Consider the following 21,149-nt stretch of genomic DNA (forward strand, 5'->3'; position numbering starts at 1 on the left):
AGAGCTTATACAGCCCACGGCACAAAAGGCCAGATGCAACAATTTCATCACCAAAACTGAGATCATGAACTGTACATCTGTCATCCACAAATTTGACTACAAGTCCAAGTCTAGCGAGCGCGGATACAGACAAGAGATTCTTCTTGATCCCAAGTACATAGAGTGCATCAACAAGTGTGAAGGAACAGCCATTTGCAGCAATAAGCACAATCTTTCCAACTCCCTGAACCGGATAAGAGGCATTGTTGGCACAAGTGACTGAATTCCCATGAGGGACAGACTCGAGAGAGGTAAACAATTCACGATGTGAGGTAATATGCTTTGTAGCACCACTATCGAAATACCACACATGTGAATCTGCAGCAACTGACAAGCATGCATCATGGACAGCAGGATTGTAAGTGCACTCTGCGCTAAAAGCCCATTCTGCATCAACATCAGCAACACAGTCTCCTTTCACAGAAGACTCAACAATGGCTGCATTTGTAGTGGAACCAGCATTTGCAGTGGAACCACCCTCTTTCTTTCTTAGCCTCTTTGGCCTTCAACTTACGACACGACTTGATCAAGTGATCATTAGCTTTACAATAATGGCAACGCATCTTCTTTTTGCCCTTATCACCAGAATTTCCAGACGAATTGCTGCCAGCAGAAGCATTAGGAACAGAAGTTTTGCCACTCGCAGCAGAACCATAAGAAGTGGCCGCATTGTTGTTACCACCGTTTCTTTGAGAAGCAATAAAAGCCTGTTCAACTACACGCTGCCTAGTTCTATTTTTTCTGGAAAGTGACTCTTGCAACAGCAATGTGCATAATGCATCAAACTTGACAACTTCGGGATTTCCTTGGGTCATCAGTCTCCAAGTACTAGCAAAAGTCTGGTAAGACGTCAAGAACAGTCTGCACAAGGGAACGGTCTGAAATGACTTCACCTGCAAAAATAAGTTGGTCATTGATATCCTTGACACCAACAAGGAAAGTGTCCATATCATCTTCCTCATGCATAATCTTCGACTCCATCTCTTTACGCAGCAAAGCAATTTTAGCCTCATTGCGGCTTGTATAAAGACCTGCTAGAATATTCCAAGCCTGTTTTGCAGATTTTGCTGAATGAATGTGAGGAACAATGGTGCGCTTCACAGACAACGCAATCAATGCATGAGCCTGTGCATCCTTTACATCCCAACGAGCTTGTTCTGCCGTAGGCAAAACAACTCTAATAGCAGCAATCCTTGCAGCAAGACCTGCAACATCCTCAACATTGCCTACATCCTCAGAACCAGGACGTACATCAATGCCCTGCACAATGTTCCAGACGCCCTTTGACACAAGAACATGTTGCATCATATAAGCCCACATAGGGTAGTTGTCCCCATCCAACATGTCCTCAGCAGCAAACATCTTGAACACATATGTGTTGTTGTTAGCCATGGTAAATGTTGCACCTGATGTGAAAACTGCCCGAAAATAGGAGAAACAGAGCAGGAACAACACGTGTTATATAGCACAAACCGTAGAAGACTATGAGGCACCTGTTATGCAGAAAATGGCACTGACAGAAATTCTGCACAAAATGACGAAATAGCCTGTGTAGTACTGTCTGAGCCCGAATCAAAAATCTGAGCAAACTGAGCTCTACGAGCTCATCCGAAATTTTTGTCGACCTATGAACGCTTCCCAAAGCTCACTGAAATCGGAGAAAGTGAGCAGGCGTGTGCTGGAGCAGCTGGCGACTAAACCCGGGAGGATGCAACCTGCTCTGATACCAATTGTTGGAATTAGGGTTGCAAAGAAACGCACACAGCTTGGAGAAGACGAAGGAAGCTCAAGGCACACAATAGAGAGTGTGTTACTTAGTATGCAATGGAAAGATAGATAGCCCTAGAGTAATGGGCGCATATACTATGCTCGGGGGAAAAAACCTCCTAAAGAGGGAAAAAATGCCCCAATGGTCCTACATCACTACCACATGTATATGGTAACACTTACTTCATCGCGCATCGACCGCGCTCCCATCTTCATCGCTCTGTCTTACAGGGCATAAGCCATAAAGATCACTTGCAAGAGAAGAATCAAGGATTTTTTGAGCCGCCGTTTTTCTCAAAGGCAATGCCATGCAATGGTGGATGTCTATAGCTACCAAGCCGCACACTCCAAGGACTTGGCAAGCTTTCAAGAAAAGTTTTTGCCTGAAATTATATGCCTTCTGACATCCTCCTTCAGAATGTAGCTTCTGGCATAGTGGGGTATCCTGAAATGCTTGCCATGGAAACCCTAGCAGATTACCACTTGAAATTTTCAGACATCTCTCACCAGGTGTCTCTTCCCGAGCGGATAACCTTGGAGGTCCAGTGTGATTGCTGTCTTAAGACTACCATCACTGCCACAAGAACATTGTCAATAGAGGCATGTTTCGACAATTCAAGAGCTTATGGACCATGCGCCGCGGTCGGCTACAAACTTTTTTTGGAAGAAACCTAACCCTAACTTTTGGTGCAGGCTTCAGGATGGAAAGCCAGTCGTCTTTTCAAGCTCAACTGATATCAAGATAGCTTTGAACTTTGTTTGAGCATCTGTTTGTTGATCTTGTTTGGAATTTGTTTGAAATGGATGGTATCTGTTTTGAACTTGTCATGGTGCCGATTTGAATTGTTTACTCTAGTTTTAATACGCGTTTCAATGATTGGTGATTTACTCCCAGGTGGAGTAGTGAGAAAATTGATGTTTAAGAATGCTTGCACATACTCGAGGCCCGGACCCTTGTGGTTATTTACGGGGGGAGTATTGAATGTTTGAAAAGTGCTATTTTTACTCATGGCCCCGACCCTTGTGGTTATTTATGGGAGGAGTATTGTTGTTGTTACTCATGGTCCGGACCTGGATGGTTATTTACGAGGGGAGTATTAAGAATTATGAGCAGTGGTTAATCTCAGCAACTCCAAACGACGCAAGCTGGGGAGCATTTGGTTGTAAAAGGCCTCTATATCTCATGGCCCAAACCTTTTTAGGTTATTTGCGAGAGAAGTGATGAGGGAGTCGTAGAACAGCTCATGGCCTGAACCAAGATGGTTATTTGGGGGGGGGGGGAGGGGGGGGGGGGGGGGGGGGGGGGGGGGTGCTCATCGGAAACTTTATGTTTCTATGTCTTGGCATACGTGAGCATTTGTGTTGCATTGTGACGTGCCAGCCACTGAATATTCCTTATTGGGTGAGATTGTCTCGGTATGTAATTTTAGTGCATCAAGACACCCGTTAGAGATCAGCGCGGTCTAGGTGTGATGGCTAATTTTACTACACCAGAATATCAAGAGCTCCGATCTGGAATGAGAATATACCCCATATTGGATAAAAAATTTCTCAGAAGCCAATGACCTAGGATATTAAGAGCTCCAATCTGGAATGAGAAAATTGATTGTCCCTCAGAATGTCCCTCAGAATGATCCTCGGAAATTTTTGAGCTATCTTGAGTTGCTTTGCAAATATACGGTAATCGCGGACGATTACTTTCTTTCAAGAAGGGGGGATGTCACAAATTGCTGAAGTGTCAAGCCACTGAAGAACGGAGCCAACCTGCAAATCCCGGCTGAGAAGCCTAAACCCTAAGAAGAAGCCGCAGCAGAAGAAGTTTTACCAACTTGCAAAGTCTTGCAGAGTGGCCTATTTTTAAAGAAGAATTCCCACCAACTTATAGGACCCCATCCTATGGGGCCCAAGTGACAAGGATATTAAAATAAAGCAGGACCCCCCTCACACACACATACACAAAAGACTCTTGCGTAAAGACTGATGACATGGCAGTTGTACAGACATCCCGCAATTTGCGCGGACATGTTGATGTGGCAATTGTACAGATTTTCACAGAACGCGCTGGTAACTTTTGGCACTAGTGCTTTTCGGACCAGACGCTTTTGAGTTTGAAGCTTTTCACGTAATTGCTTTTCATAGGCCAAGGGTCTTTACATATGTGCCATGGGCTCATTCTCTGTCGTGCTTCCGAATGAAGGTGCAGAGCGTGGAGTACCGGCTTGTACTAAGTTGAAGCAATACAAAGAAATACCAATAGGGGCGCCAAGGTTTGGGGCCAATGCTCTCTTGGGGTGGAACTCCATCACTCCCCATCTTGTGTGTCGTGCACCTCTTTCAGTTCATTTGTTATTTGTAGTGCTTAAAGTTGAAGCAATACAAAGAAATACCAATAGGGGCGCCAAGGTTTGGGGCCAATGCTCTCTTGGGGTGGAACTCCGTCACTCCCCATCTTGTGTGTCGTGCACCTCTTTCAGTTCATTTGTTATTTGTAGTGCTTAAAGTTGTTCAGTCTGTTCTTTTCCGTTGGCACGTGGTGCCGGTCTCCGTTACATACGCACTGAGAACTCATCCTAAGCATACACCATCAATCACTTCCGTTGCACGTTACAATTTGTGAGCATCTTGTGTGATCACCACACTTCGACTCTACGCCCTTAGCAACTCTACCCCCACACCCGTATCAGTGTGGGCTTGGTGGTATGGGACACCAACCCTTGTAAGTTGTGGTAGGGGCTAGCCCGTTGTGAGTATGGCTTCTGTGATGTCGTGTGTAGGATGGATACGGTCAGGGGCTAACACACAGGCTTTAGGTTTCCTTCGCTTGAGGAGGAGGAGGGTGTTGCATTGTGATATGCCAACCACTCAATATTCCTAATTGAGTGAGATTGCTTGGTATGTAATTCTAGTGCATCGAGACACCCGTTAGAGATCAGCACGGTCTGGGTGCGATGGCTAATTTTGCTATGCCAGAATCTCAAGAGCTCCAATATGGAATGAGAATATACTCCTTATTCAATGAGATTCTTTTGGGAAGCCAACGACCCAGGACATCAAAATCTTTGATTGGGAATGAGAAAACTGATTGGCCCTCAAAAAATTTTGAGCTCACTTGAGTTGTGTTGGAAATTACTGTAATTGCGGACGATTACTCTTCTTTCGAGAAGGGGGAGATGTCACAAACTGCTGGCGTATCAAGCCACTAGAGAACGGAGCCAACCTATAGATCCCGGCCGAGGGGCCTAAGAAGCAGCAACAAAAGAAGTTCTCACCAACTTACAGGTCCTCGCCGATTGGAGGCAAATTAATAAAAGTTTACCAACTTACGGGACCCCCATTCGATGGGGCCCAAGCCACCCAAAGACAGTTAAAATAAAGCCGGACCCACCCACCCACCCACCCACACACAATCAATCAATTGCCTATGAAGTTGATGACGTGGGAGGCTTGTGTGGATAGCACGCAATTCGCGCTGACATGGCACTCTATGGACCGTCCCAATTCACGTTGACAGGCATGCTAACAGCTTTCTGGACTCCACGCTTTTGGGATCACATGCTTTTGAATTGTATGCTTTTTATGTATTAGAGGCCAAGGGCCTTTAAATAAGACCCATGGGCTCTCACTCTGGCAATCTACCTGCGGGGGGGATGCAGAGCTGAGCCATGGGAGTTTGTACCATGTTACCGCAGTATAAAGAAATACCGAAAGGGGCGCCAGGGTTTGGGGCTAGTCTCTCTCTTAAGGTGGAACTCTGCCGCCCACCCCCCCCCCCCCCTCCTCGTGTGTCGTGCATCTCTTTCAGTTCAGTTGTTATTTGAAGTGCTTAAAGTTGTTCAATTTGTTCTTTTCCGTTGGCATGTGGTGCCCCTCCCTTGACACCAAACTACATACAGACTCGGAAGAGCACATATACTCTCACTATTGTAGCTTGCTTCCTTAAAATCTTCAACAAAATTGTCCTTTCCACTTGTGCTAAAGGGAATATACCCACAATTGAACTGTGCAATCAACATCCCAATACACAACATAACATCAATACTCAGGAGAAGAGTAAAGGAACCGGCTTGAGGAACAACCCCGTGAAGAACGTTGGGGCTGATCTGTAACATGCCAGAAAGTTGGGCAAAAAACCACGAGGAAAGAACCTTCTATACTTGCTAGCCGTGGCCTGATCTGCACACGAGGGCTGCCCCCAAGGTTGGAGCTCTCCAAAAGGATGTATGGAAGAAGCATCCAAATGTTGCTAACTGCGGGAGTAGGAACTAGATGTCCCCACTAACTATCGACACTACCTACAAACATAGCATCCAAAGGATCTCGGTAAATCTGCAGTCGAACAACAAGAAAACCGCCCATAGAAGGTTGCAAACCTGTCCAACAACTGGTATTGACAAGCTCACAGGAGATCATAAACCTGACCCAAACTGGTACTGACAAGCTCACAAAAGGGCAAAAGAATGACCAAATTTGTAGGGCCACACTACACCTGAAGCTGACGGTGGCTCCTAAAGACTAGAGCTAAAGAGTTCCGAAACTCCAAGAAGACAATGAAGGAGGCTTTGATGACAACAACCTTTTGGAAAACTGATGTAGAACCCTGGTACAGTGAATAGACGGCACAGCAGCAAACCCTACCAACCCAGCGCGGAAGAGAAGAGACGTTCACCGCGCCCCCCCACCCACCCACACACACACACACACACACACACACTCACCAACCCAAAAGTCAGTTTGAAGTCAGTTTATAAAGCATGAGGAAAACAAAGCAAGCAAAAACCAAACTCCACACACACCCGACACACACATACATAAACCAGAGCAAGCAATTGCAAACTGAAAGAAACCAAAAAAACCAAAAACAAAGCACAAGAAAAACAAAAAGGCAAACAAAGAAAAGCAAACCCACCCATCACACGGCTGATTTCTCTCTGTGTCTCTGTGTGTGTGAGTACCATACTCCCTATTAGTTGGATTAATTGGAGAGAGCTGAGAGATTGCCTGTGCACTGTGCAGGGAACATACACCCGCATCTCTCTCTCTCTCTCTCTCTCTCTCTCTCTCTCTCTCTATATATATATATATATTTATTTATTTTTTTTTAATTAATTAATTAATTTATTTATTTATTTTTATTTATTTATTTATTTTTATTTATTTTTTTTTTTTTTAAAGTTCAGTTATTTGCAGATTTTGTTCGTGTGTTGCTATTGATTTCTCGCTTGGGAGTGTCCAAGCCTGTAACGACGAATCATCAGATGATCCTTCAAGGACTACAACTGGCTAGGGTCCAAAGTCCGCAACTATACTTTTTTAATATGAAAAGGGCCATAATACCTCATGCTAAGCTTTAGAAAAAGCCGCTCCTTTCCCTTTCGTTTCCTTAGGCGTGCCTTCTCAAAACGTAAGGGCACCCAATCATCTTCCTTTAGTTTCAAGTCTCGTCAATGTCGATCTGCTGCCTTCTTATGTCGTTCTTGAGACTTCTCTAAAGCCTCGCGGATCAGGAGTGTCCAAGTCCATCGTGTACTGGTCGGCTGCAAAAATCTTATCCACGGTCTGGGGAATGTTCTGATCTACCAGCTGATTCAAGGTGGTACCATACGTAATGTACAGTACATATTTGTACGTACTGTACGTCGTTCCGTATGGATAAATTTTTTATGTACGTAAAAATACGTACCTTTGTAAAAAACCAGTAAATGAGAGAACATTTTTAAAAAACTTCTATTATTTGTTAGAGATTAAGAAAATGTATATCATGCAAACTACTTGGGGACACATTACTACACATTATCAACTAGAGATTCACTAGCCAAGTACCAAGTAACAATCGTGTAAAAATACATTAAACATTTGTATCTGGTGACAAAAGAACAATGAAAAACCTTCAAGCATTCATCAATGAAAGTACCTGCTAACAATTGAACACTGAAAGTGTACATACTACATAATAAAGAGTCAGAAGTGTGAACATAACATTGCTTCAAGTAGCCCACAACTTCAAGCAGCCCACAACTGCTAATAAGGAGCGACCCACAATCGTGAAAAATGTCAGGCCAAAATGGCTCCTAATAGAGCATACCTAAGTAAGAACACCCTGCTGAAATATGTGAAAATGTTTGGACCCCGCTCGCTGCCGTGAGGCCGCAAAAAAAAAAAGTACAGTACGATCAATCCGTGTACAGTATGGATCAGTACGGACGTGCCGTACAGTACGGATCAACACATACAAACTGGTCCAACCTTCAACTGATTGCCTTTTTTCTTTCTTTCCTTGTGCCCTGGGACCTGCGGGTAGCGTCTTTCGCTTCCCCTGTCCATTGGCACGTTAGAGTCAATCATCGGAACCCTACGATGCACTATCATTTAATTCCTCTTTCTCTACAATCCTTTGATGAACTTGCATCTGGTTCCCTTGGTTCGTCGGAACCCTTTGATTCTCCAGAATCCTATGATGAAGAGTCTTCACTGACAAACTCTTGCCTCTTTGAGGTGGATACTATCCTGCTCGTCGCATAAGTCAATGAGCCAGCATGCATTCCAAATCATTGCTTAGTCATGTCCCATAAGTCTCTAAATGGAGTCAGACTTCTGGTTTAAAGCATAGTCTTGAATCTCTTTAGCAAACCATAGAAAAAACGCTCAACCTAGCCTTTCAAAGTAATCTTCCGAAATGAAGACACTGGCAAACAAGTATCCCAAACCTCTGGCAGTAGTCATCCTATGTATCTTTCTCAGTCATTTTCAAGTGATGCCAAGTCGTGATGACATTTCTTGCATATTCATCTGATATCCAAGTTGACATGAAAAAAAATCATGTGCAGGTGCTTCTTTGCGTAACAACATAGTAGACGACCATGTCGATACAGTTTCTTTGAAGTAAGATGCCGCCTTTCACATCTTGGATTATTCTGAGGTCCGTCCTCCAGAGAAGGCAATGTCAAACTATTGGTACAAACTCAAGGGCTCGATGGGTGTCCTGGTAGTGTAAAAACGTCTCAAACGTGAGAGCCTGACTCCCTTCCTTGAACTCCTTGGTTTTCTTGTTGATCTGGTCACTGTCAAAAAAGGATGAGCTCTCCTCCTCTGAATGCTAGATGGCCTTCCATGCCTTCATACTTTTCAAGAATCTGCTTCAAACAAATCTTGTCTTTGTTGCTTAGAAATTTAGGAACCTTCTTAGCACCTTCGAATACTTCAAATGGCGCCTTCCGCGTATGCTATTGTAGGCAAACTCCACGAAGGGCAAATACTTCTCCCATTAAGTCTTCTGATCCGAAATATAAGACTTCAATCAATCCAAAACCATTTAATTGGCTATCACACATTGCCCATCACTTTGCGGATGAAACGAGGACAAGCACTACAACCACCTGCCAATGTTCTCCTTGATTGCCCTCCAAAACAACATAGTAAACCGGGGATCTCTATCCAAAATAATGGACTGAGGCATGCCATATATTCGGAGAATCTGTGAGACGAACAGTTTAGCCAAATTATCGGGCTTAACTGTCTTCTTTACCGGACTGAAGTGGATCTGTTTACTGAATCTGTCGATGACTGTCTAAATGTCATCATGCCCACTTTGAGTCTTAAGGAGATCAAAGATGAAATCCATCACAATGCTTTCCCAAGGGCGGGTGGGAATAGGTAAAGGCTGTAGTAATCCTTGTGCTTTATGCCTGTCAAACTTAACCATCTGGCATACTAAACAATTGCGAGTAAAGTCGTCCACATCCTTCTTGAGTCTCGCCCAAAGGAAATAACGCTCCACCGCCTTCAAGGTGGTGTCAATGCCGCATCAACCCGTAAATGGTGGACAGTGGCACTCTGTCAAAACCTTTTCCTCAACGGCTGTGTAACACACAACATTGTTTTCTTCATCAAGTAGCCATCCCGTATGGAATATCTGGACACTATCTCCCCATTCTGTATCCGAGCAAAACATCGGAAAAATCCTGATCGGTGGTGTACTAATCAACCATATCCTCGAAGCTTCTACCATGGATCGCGGAAATAACCAAGACGAGGGGCTTCCAAGACAATGCATCAGCCACTAAGTTTTTTTGTCTGATCGGTGGTGTACTGATCGGTGGTGTACTGATCAACCATATCCTCGAAGCTTCTACGATGGATCGCGGAAATAACCAAGACGAGGGGCTTCCAAGACAATGCATCAGCCACTAAGTTTTTTTGTCCATGGATATGAACAATCTGGAAGTGAAACCGTGACAAGATGTTAGCCCACCATATCTGCTTTTCTCAAAGCTGCTTCTGTGACAAGAAGTAGCCTAAACTCTGATGACCAGTAAAGACCGTGAAATCGGCTCCGAGTAGATAATGTCGCCACTGAGTAAGAGCATGAATCACTGCCAATAGCTCTTTCTTATAAATCTTTGCTACCGATTCTGGCCTTGAAAACATTTTGCTTTCATAAACAAACACATGGCCTTCTTGCATCAAGACCGCTCCCACACTACGACCACAAGCATCACAATAAACTTTGAATGGCTTTTGCAAGTCTGGCAAAGCCCACACTGGTCCAGTAGTCAGTTTTTCCTTAAGTGTCTGAAGGCGACTCACCTTTGCCGATCCCCACGAGAAAGGGACTCCTTTTTGAGTCAATAAGTCCAAAGGGGAAGCCACCTCTGCAAACTTCCGAATGAACCGCCGGTAGTAAGAACACAAGCCCAAAAAGCTTCTAATTCATGAACGTTCTTGAGGTCTGGCCAATTGTGAATAGTCTCAATCTTGGTCGGGTCCATCTGTAGTCCTGCTGCTATCTGCTGAGACGATGTGTCCCAGGAAGTGTATCTTTGCCAAGAAAAACTTGCTCATTTTGGCATTGATAACTAATTTGTGATCACGCAATGTCTGAAAGACCTGTAGCAAATGTTGTTGATGCTCTGCTTCATCTTTGGAGAAAACTATAATATCATCAAAGAAAGTGCCCACGAACGATCGATGCTCTCGAAAAATCCTATCCATCATTAGGTTGAAAGTCGTTGGAGCATTGGTGAGTTCAAAAGGCATCACCAAAATTTCGTATAAACCAAAGCTTGTCCGAAAGGCTGTCTTGAAGACATCTCCCGGAGCGATTATGGTATGATGATATCCGTTTTTCAAATCAATCCTGCTGAAACAAGAGGATCCCTGAAGTTGATCAAGAATATCATCGATCCTTGGAATCGAAAATCTGTTCTTGATAGTGATTTTATTGAGAGCTCTATAGTCAATGCACATCCTCCAAGATCCATCTTTCTTTAGTACCGGTAAAACCGGAGAACAGTAGGGTGAAGTACTCGGCTGGATGAGACCCTTTTCAAGAAGGTCTTTCCCTTGATTCATGATTTCTTCATTCTGGGCTCGGCTAACACGATAAGGTGGTTGGTTCGGTGGTGTACTACTAGGAATCAATCGTGTGAGCTTTAGGACGTAAAGAAGGCAACTCGCTTGGTACGCCTTCAGAGAAACAGTCAGCCTCTATTGCAAAAAATCTTGTCGTTCCTTTTTGGGGTCAAACATATTCGACCTTCAATCATCATTCAACTCTTTGAAGGAAATCGAGTAAAGAGAACTGGATTTTATCAAGTACAATCTCTTTCCCCTTCATTTGTCAAAGTTGCTTTCTTAGCCTGATAGTCAACCTCGGCGTTGTTCTTGTGGTACCAAGGGATTCCTCGGAGGACATCACACCCTTCCGAAGGCATGATATAAAAGTCCTCGTGCCCTAAACACCCCTGACATTGCAAACGAAGTTTGCCAATGATCGGTGTAATGGCAACATCCTGTCTGGCTGCGGCTAGAACTGCCTCCGCCTGTGGCCTGAGCCTGTCGGGCGTAATTCCAAGTCGAGCCGCCAATTCAAGTGAAAAGAAATTGGCCTTGGCTCCTCCATCAAAGAAAAATGAGGGCTTCCTGATCTTTCACTTTGCCCCATTGCGGCAAAGTTTTGTACTTTCGTTCATATGATTCGAGTCAGTCCCATGCAATGTGGTACCAGTTCTGCTTTCATCTTTCCTTTTCTTCCGAACTCGGCCGCACTCGGCAAAGTTTTGTACTTTCATTCATATGATTCGAGTCAGACCCCACGCAATGTGGTACTAGTTCTGCTTTCATCTTTCCTTTTCTTCCGCACTCGGCTGCTACTGCTCTATAACTCTCAAGTTTATCTTCTGGTGGTTCTTTGGTTCATCTTCTTTTCAAGAGTTCTTGTCCATCTCTTTTTGTGAGTACAGGTTCTGCTTTTCTGCACTCGTATGTCCTTTCGGCTTTCTTCCCGACCTGAGAGGTGAAGCAATGGCCACACGCCATCTCAAGTAAATTTTATCAATCTATTCACACATACACCAATCTGCAGTTGACGTTTGTACTCTGTTCTGGCAAACTTTTTTGCCAAAAAAGTTCCCGTGCCAAATTTTCAACTTCTCTTTTCCTTCTCACTGAGAGGTGTTATCTCTGTCAGATTCTCCACGAGAACCCATGTGTAATCTGGGATTCTTTATGGCTTTATACCCTGTAAGACAGAGCGATGAAGACGGGAGCACGCCCGATGTGCGATGTACGAAGCGTGTGAGTGGCTAATAAGTCCGCGGTCGAGACACGAAGATTCTTTCACAAAGAAAGCTTGCGCGTGCTGCAAAAAGGATCAGATCCTCCGTGGAAGAAGAATCTTTCTAAGCTCTGATACCACTGTAACCGGCTTTGACACTCCAAACGAGAAATCAATAGCAACACACAAATAGAAACTTCATGATCACTGAACTTTAATAGAGAGAGAGAGAGAGAGAGAGTCGACAGAGCCCGACGTAGTTCCGTGCCTAGAGGTATTTGCCCCAAAGACTGGCGCCCCTTTCGGTAAGTAATTTTTTTTTTAATGCTTGATCAAAGTACAACTCCCGCGGGTGCTCGCTCTCAGACTCTGTGTCCAGATGCTCTGAGAAATGAGACCCTTAAATCACTTATAAACATTACAAGGGATGCCGAAAGCAAAGCCCCAAAAGCTTCAAACTCAAAAGCAATTGGTCAAAAATCTGCCACTAAAAGCAATCAGCGTGATTTGCAAAAATCCTTACAACTTGCCACGTCAGTAGCTGTCAATGCAAAGTGCGGAAATCCGTATTGTCCGCCACATCAGCATGCCAGCGCAAATTCCGGAATTCCATATTGTTGCCACATGGCACTTTGCCATGTCAGCCTATCCGTATAGTTTGTGCCACGTCATCCCAACTGTCCGCAGGTGATCATGCCACATCATAAGTTTGAGCTTGTGGATTATAATCCTTAAACAACTTGATGCCAAAAATCATATCACATCCTTTGAGAGGCATAGCTGCCCTCCGTTCTTCACGGTCTCTATCCATGGCGGCCCGCTGAGTCTCTTGTTGTAGCATCATCTCCATCATAGACTTGACCAAAGACTCCATAGGGTTTGGTGCAATCCATGGTGTCGATGGGGATGGGGGAGGATCGGGGAACAATCCTCTTGGTGTAGAGACTTCTTCTCCTCCAGATCCACTCTCATCACCTTCACACAGAGTATCCATTCCGCTTCTGGTGATGACCATGTACTGAGTACTTGGGTACTTGGGGTACTTGGGTACTTGGGTTCTTGGGGTACTTGGGTACTTGAGGTACTTGGGTACTTGGGGTACTTGGTACTGCTTGCAATCTGCATTTAAGAAGGCTTTTCTCTTACCCAAGCACAACTCCTTCCTACGGGTGGCCTTGCGCTCACACCAAGCTTGCTTTTTCCCACCTCACTCGATTGGTTTGCCGCTAAGTGCAAGGTCCGCTCTCCAAGAGTGGAAAAGAGGAACGAGGGGAGGCTGGACAAGCCCTTCTTTTCTGGGTTACCTACCACTCTTCGAAAACACAAATTAGGGATCGGCACGCCCAAACGGTCTTGGGTTCCATGCGATCACAACAAACAAAAAAAATTATATGGTTCTTTATGCTTCTTTCCTTGAGTGATGATACCAAACACTGCCAAAGAGCCCTAATGCCAATGTAATGTGAAACGGAAGTGAATGATGGTGTATGCTTAGGATGAGTGATCAGTGTGTGCCCAAGGTTCCTTTTATTGAAGGGGAGAGAGAGCCTCCCTTAACTTAATGAGAGATTGTGCAACGGACCAAAACAAGAGAGAATGGAAAACTGTGAGAGAAAGTGTTGTGAGAGAGAGAGAGAGAGAGAGAGAGAGAGAGAGAGAAAGAAAGAAAGAAAGAAAGCTTTATTAACGTCTTCGAAAGGCCGAACTCGACCTATGAGACAATATCATATACATGTGTTGATGCTCTAGGCATCGGAAAATAAAAAAAGGGTACAAACTGAAATGAGCCTATACTATGCAAGAGGGTGTGGTAGGGTGGTGCATGTGGTGTACAATGTATAGTGTGGGTCCTCGTGTCGAGGTGTGCTCACGCATCATCAGGCTCAACTAGGGGCTGCAAGGTGATACCACCATGAGATGATAGGGAGGGTATCTAAAAACAAGCAACATATGTAGGGTAGAGAATGTGATACATCGGTGGTGGCCTGCTCAGGTATCTCTGGAATGCTGGATCTCCTGGTGTTGGTACATGACTCTGCTCTAGATATTGATGGTGTAAGGTTAGTATCCTCGAGATCTCCCTCTGGTGACACCCATGTGTCCTGTATCCTGGGAGCCTCGGTCTCCGACGTGCCCTCTGAGACTCTGTTTGCAGAAGGGTAAGCCCTCTACTCTGTGTAGGTAGTGTGGGGGGGTCTGGTCCTGCTCGTCGGAAAAACTGTGTGATGGTAGTCTGTGTCCTGCTATCCTGACTCTGGCCTGGCTGTAACAAATGCTCTCGAACCTCTAAAGCCGCAACCAGGAACTGGCCAAACCTCCTCTGCTCTCGGCCTATCATATGCTGCTGTAATGAGTCTCCAATGCCATCTCTCTCTCTCAGCTCTGTATATGCTGGGCATCTCATGACAAAATGCTCCTCACTCTCCACCTCCGTTTGGCAAATCCGGCATGTACGCTCCTCTCGTGGTATGCCTCTAGCTCTGCCACTCTCAATCTCTAGCTGATGTGATGACACTCGTAGCTGGCCAATGTTGACCCGAAGATCGACACCAAATGGGATCCCAAACCCCCCTCCAAGGGCCCCCCTCCCCCCCCCCCCCCCTCTATTGCTAGAGAGGTATTTGCTTGAGATCGTACAAAGTCTGGTACAATGGTTCTAAATGCTGAGATGCTTGATGACAACGATGACAACGACAGTGGTATCGACGACGATGACGACGACGACGACGAAGATGATGCTTGCGGATCTAGGGTACTGCGAGGCTAAAGGCTGAAATCTGGAAATGCTAGTGATGCTCGAGGGCTGAAAACTAAATCGCTGAACTTAGGCTGAAATCTGTACTTGTTGCAACGACAACAGTGGCGACGGCGACGACGATGCTTGGTAGAGGTGCTTGTACGGCGAGGCTATGGCTGAATGCAAAAGCGCCAGCACGTTGAATGCAAAAACGTTGGGGATCTACTGACGATGGGACTGAGATCGACGGTGAGGGTAGGGCTGAATGCTGATGCAAAAACGCTAATGTTGTTGGCTGAAAAAGTTAAAATGCTGATGCAAGGGCTGCAAAAACGCTGGTACTTGAGAGGCTCTGCTTCTTTGCTCCTCTGGCTGATCTTGGTGCCCCAAGGCTTACATATATAGTTTCATAAGACTAGGTCAAGCAGCATGCTGAAAATCCCATGATTCTGGAATTTGAAGAGTCATTTAATTAATAAAAATGCCTTACTAAGAGTTGGTTCACGCGCAGTTTAGCAAATGGTCACATGCAGTGAAAATGCTTATGCTTGGTGTTGCTAGGTATTGATGCTAAATGCTAATGGGTTGTTCAATCAGAGGGTATGCAGCTACTCTTAAGTGCCTAGACATGCACGTCCTGCATACAGGCTCACAAGGTTGCCAAAACACTTCCTAGGCTGTCCTAAAAACAAACAAAGGACAAAAACTAGCTCAGTAGACATTGACTCTATGCACCCATGCAGTAGACTACACACATCTAGCACTTGCACAAAGACGACAGTCACTACTCACATCACATTTACAGCATTATCCCATCTCAAATGAGAATCATGATCATTGTAACTTATTTAGCAATCACATCCAAACCTTGCTGATCTTTTCACCGATGTCTTGATCTACTAAATCTTGTTACCAACACATTCATATCACCCGTCGAGTGAAATAGATAAAATGCTGCAGTCATTTCATATTTTTGACACGTACTCAAACAATACACACATGAGAGAGCACATGTAACAAGTTCGTTTTAGGAATTTCCACTTCAATATCCATCTTTTCATAAAGTCATTCAACAGAATATCGTCAACCTGTTGGTATCTAAAATCTCCTTGAGAAATTAGTGATTTTTTCCATTCTAGGCAATTTGTGTGACAAAGGAGTGGAGTGGCATTGTGAATCTTCCAAGTATCTCGAAAGGATACATCGTTTATCTTTTCATGTACTTGGAAGGGCTCATAGTATCCCATACTAAGCTTTGGGAAAAGACTCTCCTTACTCTCCCTCATTCGTAGGCATGCTTTCTCAAATCGAAGTAGCACCCAATCATTCTCCTTCAACTCCAAGTCGCGACAATGCTTGTCTAGTGCCTTCTTATGCCGTGCGTGATACTTTTGCAAAGGCTCCTTGACCTTGGCAAAACGAGTGTCCAGATCCTGTGTGTACTGATCTGCTTCAAAAATCTTGTCTTTGGCGCTTAGAATCGGTGGAACCTTGCCTGTTACAATTTTGCCACATTCTCACGCAATACTTTGTATTAAAAAATGATCATTTTTGGAGGACAATCTCGACATCCTTCTCAAGCATTTCATCCTATGTGTTTTCATTTTTTTCTTCCTAGTTCCATACTTTTGTTACAATAGTGTTTGAATCTTAACCTTAAAGTTAGAGAGAAGCTCGGTTGTAGATACACTCCCCACAATTTTTGCGGTGAGAATACGTCTCATCTCCCATTACTCAATACATAAAATCTTTTTGAAATCAACTTTTCTGCTCACATGCACGAGCACCTCTCTTCCAATTACAATGAGCAAGCTCTCCCTCTGTTTGTTCAATGAAGTAGAGCCCGGTGCTTGCTCTCAAGCAGCCCCAATGCCTGCTTTGGAATGCAACCAAGCCCCCCTCCCCTACTTGTGATTAAATATGCTCCTCAAGCCTCTAGAACCAATCGAGTTTGTAAGTAGTAAGCATCAAACATAACGTACATGGTCATCAGCCATAGGTGAGAATATGGTACAGAAGAGCCGTAGGAGTTTCATGAGTACGCCTATCAGGCATAAACAATAGCACGTGAGTGTTGAGACTAGTCACTATGCAAGTAACTTCAATGTGAGAGAGGGGACGGGATCCATCAAGGTAAAAGTATAAAAAGCATTGTCTAGGTACATCGACATCGTGAGGCTAGCCAAAGAAAGACAAGGGACCAAGGATAGCTTTGAGCTTGTTAATATAAATCTATTAATCACCAGCAAAGAAAGGGTTGGACCATATTCAATTACAACACCAAAATCATGAATATTGCATTTGTCCCCAAGAATACCTTTTAGCAGACATTGTATGCCACAATTTGCAAACTAGCAATGCAATTAGCAATGATGGGAGTGTTTCAGAATACAATAGCTCTTCCACAAAACATCATAAAATGGAAAAAAGATATGCTCTACACCAAAATCTAGCAACAAGTGCATCGAGTTAAACTTACTCATCATATCGTTGAAAGTCTTCTTTCTTAAAAGGAAATTGCTCAGACCAATCAACATTCTTCAAAATCTGCATCAAAATCCCCATGACTTCAAAACAAAAACAAAATTGTTTTCTCGCTTATCAAATAGATATCAGAAAAAAGAGTATAAAGATCCATTTAGCTTTCGTGTCAAAGTGCGCAACTCTGAAGCATGTGAGGGTGGCAGGCACAATGCAAAAGAGATTTTCAAGAAGGTTGGAAAAAGGAAAAGGGGGGGGGGGGGGGAGGATATAATTGACAAAGTCACTGTGTGATCGACATGGTTGATGGGTTTGAGACCTGTCTGTAGGAGCCTTTGGCCGCTCAATGTCGTCATGCACCATCAAGAAAAGGTTGTAGGTCTACAATACCACCCCATTATCAACTTCCATTCCTGGTAGTTGGTGGCATCCAGCTTTTGATCCTATGAAAACACTGGCAACACCTGAATCTTCCTCTCAAGTAACTCGTGTAACTCCTTGCTATGAGTAGACCTTCGCAAACGCTCCAAAGCATCATCCACTATCTACGAATTCTTCTTCAATGTCCCTATCAACAGAACTCTCCGCAGCGTTCTTCTTCTTTCGTGCCATCATCAAGCAACTCCAAGATCGCAAAGCAATCCTCCGTAGACATGTACAAACAGGCCTTCAAGTTGCAAGCAGCCTCTCGTCGTGAAAGGGATCTCCAAACTCCCCAACAAGGCCACGTAGACCAGCTAAAATCTATCCAAAATCAGGCCCCTCTAACGACCAAGGTCTCCAACAAGCTAGTTGAAAATCTGCAAAGGTATTGAGCACCAACCGTTACACTCAAATAACCTCTTCGTCCTCAAAACACGGCTCAGAACTCATCCAACTCCATGCTGAAAATCAGCAACACTCCTCGGGAAAGCAAAGCACAGCCCCGCCGACGGTAATACCTTTGTAAAGCAATACAAAAGAAATACCGAAAGGGGTGCCAAGGTTTTGGGGCCAGTGCATCTAGGAGCGGAACTCCGCCACTCTGTGTCTACCGCGTGAACTCTCTCTCTCTCTCTCTCTCTCTCTCTCTCTCTCTCTCTCTCTCTCTCTCTCTCTCTCTCTCTTCCTTCGAAACCTAGCCTCGTTTCTACTCGTTGATACCTAGCCTTCATACTCTGCGTGTCTCCCCTGGGCGAGGGCAGCCCTGTGGGGGGTGTTAACACAAGCCTTGCCCCATGCCCAAGCCTGACTTTGCTGCGACCTGCACCAGACCCTGCTGCGACCTGCTCGTCAGCGTACAAGGTCGATTTGGTTCAAGATCTGCTGCGACCTACGCCCGACCCTGCTACGGCCTACTCGTCAGCATACAAGGTCGATTTGGTTTAAGAGACTCTCTCTCTCCTCCTCTCGCAGCCCGTTGAAAACCAAGCCTCATCTCTGCTCGTCGAAAACCTTCATTCTTTGTTATCCCGCCTACACAAAGAGCATGGCTTCATGCTTCCACTCCAAAAAAATTAAATCAAAATAGCCCTTGATCTCACGCACCATTGTGTGTTTCAACAGGAATCCCCTTTTGTGGCGTGATCGTCCTTTGGTACCCCTATTGCACGCAAGAGCTTTCTTACGGTGGCAGCGGCACCAAGGAAGGACCCCGCCGCCCGCCAAGAAGCACGAATCACAGCCCTTGAGGCTCAGAGGAAGCAATCACCAAGCTCAATGATATTCTTCAACCTGACTACATCAAGCCTGAAACTATTGCTTGGATCAACGATACACATAGACATGTGCCACCCGAGCATTGCATACTCACTTTCAAGGACAAAGATGAGTGTATGAAGCTGCTATGTTAATCCCAAATTCTCAAGGGAAAAAAGCTTTGGATTGCTGAAGAATTGACCATCAATCAACTCAAGAGTAAAGCGAGCAAGCTCAAGGAGATGCATGAAGCACGTAAGCAAGGCAAATAGGCAATCTACCGAGGTGGCAAAGCGATCATCCAGGAGTTTCGAAATCCCAAACCGGCTCTCCCCTCAACCGACCCTTCTTAGGTTTTTGTTCTCTCTTTTTCCCTACTCTACCCTCTTGATGGACCCTCAGTCCTGACTCCTTAACTGATATGTATCAGCCCGCACTGAGAAGGAATTGTTGTAATGTTGTGTTTTTGGTCCCATGGGTCATATATGACCTCCGTGGACAATAATTCAATCAATCTCTCTCTCTCTCTCTCTCCCTCTCTCTCTCTCTCTCTCTCTCTCTCTCTCTCTCTCTCTCTCTCTACCACACCATATGTGGCCTTGGGAGGATTGGAGAGGATGTGTTCCCAAGTTCAGTCCTAGGAACCCCGAACAAAGCTCTAGCTCTTTGATACCATGGTTGCTTCAACTATGCTCTAAGGGGTTCAAATTTGGGGACCCTCTGTGGGTCAAGATGGGTGGAGAGGTATGGCAAGGCCCTTGGTATCTATAATCTCTCAGTTGATTAGAGCCAAGGCCTCCGTGCCACACAAGATCATTAGAGGGGAGTTAGCAGCCCCCGCTACGGAGATAGAGGTGCTTACCAGATCCGTCTCCTTTGTGCACAGCTTATGGGATACTACCAGAAATAGATATGCCAAATTGGCCCTTGGGTCCTCCAGACAATTAGCTTTACCGGGGGACACATCATGCTGGTATGCACAAATGTCATCATGGTTCCAAATATGTGGCTTCAGCATGGGCAGCTTGCCTCCCTACCAATACTCCCTTGATGCACCATCGTTGTCTCTTACATGGGTGGAGATTAGTATACTAGACTCTTTTGCCAGGACCTAACCTAGTTGGACACCAAGAGGACATGGATAGAACCGACACAGGAGTTGGGCACGAAGATGGCTTTCTATGGAGAGCATCTTCTCCAACTCATAGGGGATGGGTTTGTGATTCGACCAGCTATATGGATACACATCTATCTCATGGGTTACAGTGTGTCATTGGTCAGATACGGACATCCTCAAACCAGCTTGAAATTGAGACTGGTAGATTCAAAGGGATACTAGCAACTAGCAAGATATGCCGCCTATGCCATATAGAGCCAGAGACGAAGATGCATTATATATGTCAGTGCACAGTGTATTATGAGATACGCGGTCGCTTCGACTGTCTATTTAGAGAAATCTTCGGACCCTTCTCCAGAGTCATAAGCTATCAAGACCAAAGATGTCTTGGACTATATCTACTTGAGTTACACAGGCACAGAGATAGTTTATTAAGGAGATCTGGAGAGAGACAGTCCCAGACACAGATTACTGATTTCTTCACACATGACACTAGACAGATAGAGGAGCAACCACCACTGCAAAGCTCAACTCATACTCACACCCGCGGTACTCTCATTGATCGAGCATTGGCGCTAGGGATATCGCGACGCCCACGACTAAGGAGAGGAGCTTCACAACATCCACGGAGACTACAACAAAGGATTCGAACCATACTATCTTGACATCTAGAGTACAGATGAGAATGGATTTATCACACATTATATCACCCTCTTGTATTGCGCACCCATTGTATCAGTGATCACACATACCCCACATAGTTCCAGGTAGTAGCACTT

At 44.8% G+C, this 21,149-nt stretch overlaps 1 protein-coding gene across 1 annotated transcript in view; it reads right to left on the minus strand.

Annotated features, from left to right (window-relative positions):
* LOC147466071 (S-adenosyl-L-methionine-dependent methyltransferases superfamily protein) overlaps positions 1–21,149 on the minus strand; it is a 112,213-nt gene that overhangs the window by 54,752 nt on the left and 36,312 nt on the right. Inside the window, exon 2 of the mRNA XM_086523656.1 lies at positions 17,575–17,642. Coding sequence (XP_086379782.1) covers positions 17,575–17,642 — 68 coding nt within the window. The remainder of the gene's footprint in view (positions 1–17,574; positions 17,643–21,149) is intronic.

This window comes from Adiantum capillus-veneris, chromosome 1 (assembly GCF_014529385.1).
Source record: "Adiantum capillus-veneris isolate H3 chromosome 1, ASM1452938v2, whole genome shotgun sequence".
Classification (NCBI taxonomy): Eukaryota; Viridiplantae; Streptophyta; class Polypodiopsida; order Polypodiales; family Pteridaceae; genus Adiantum; species Adiantum capillus-veneris.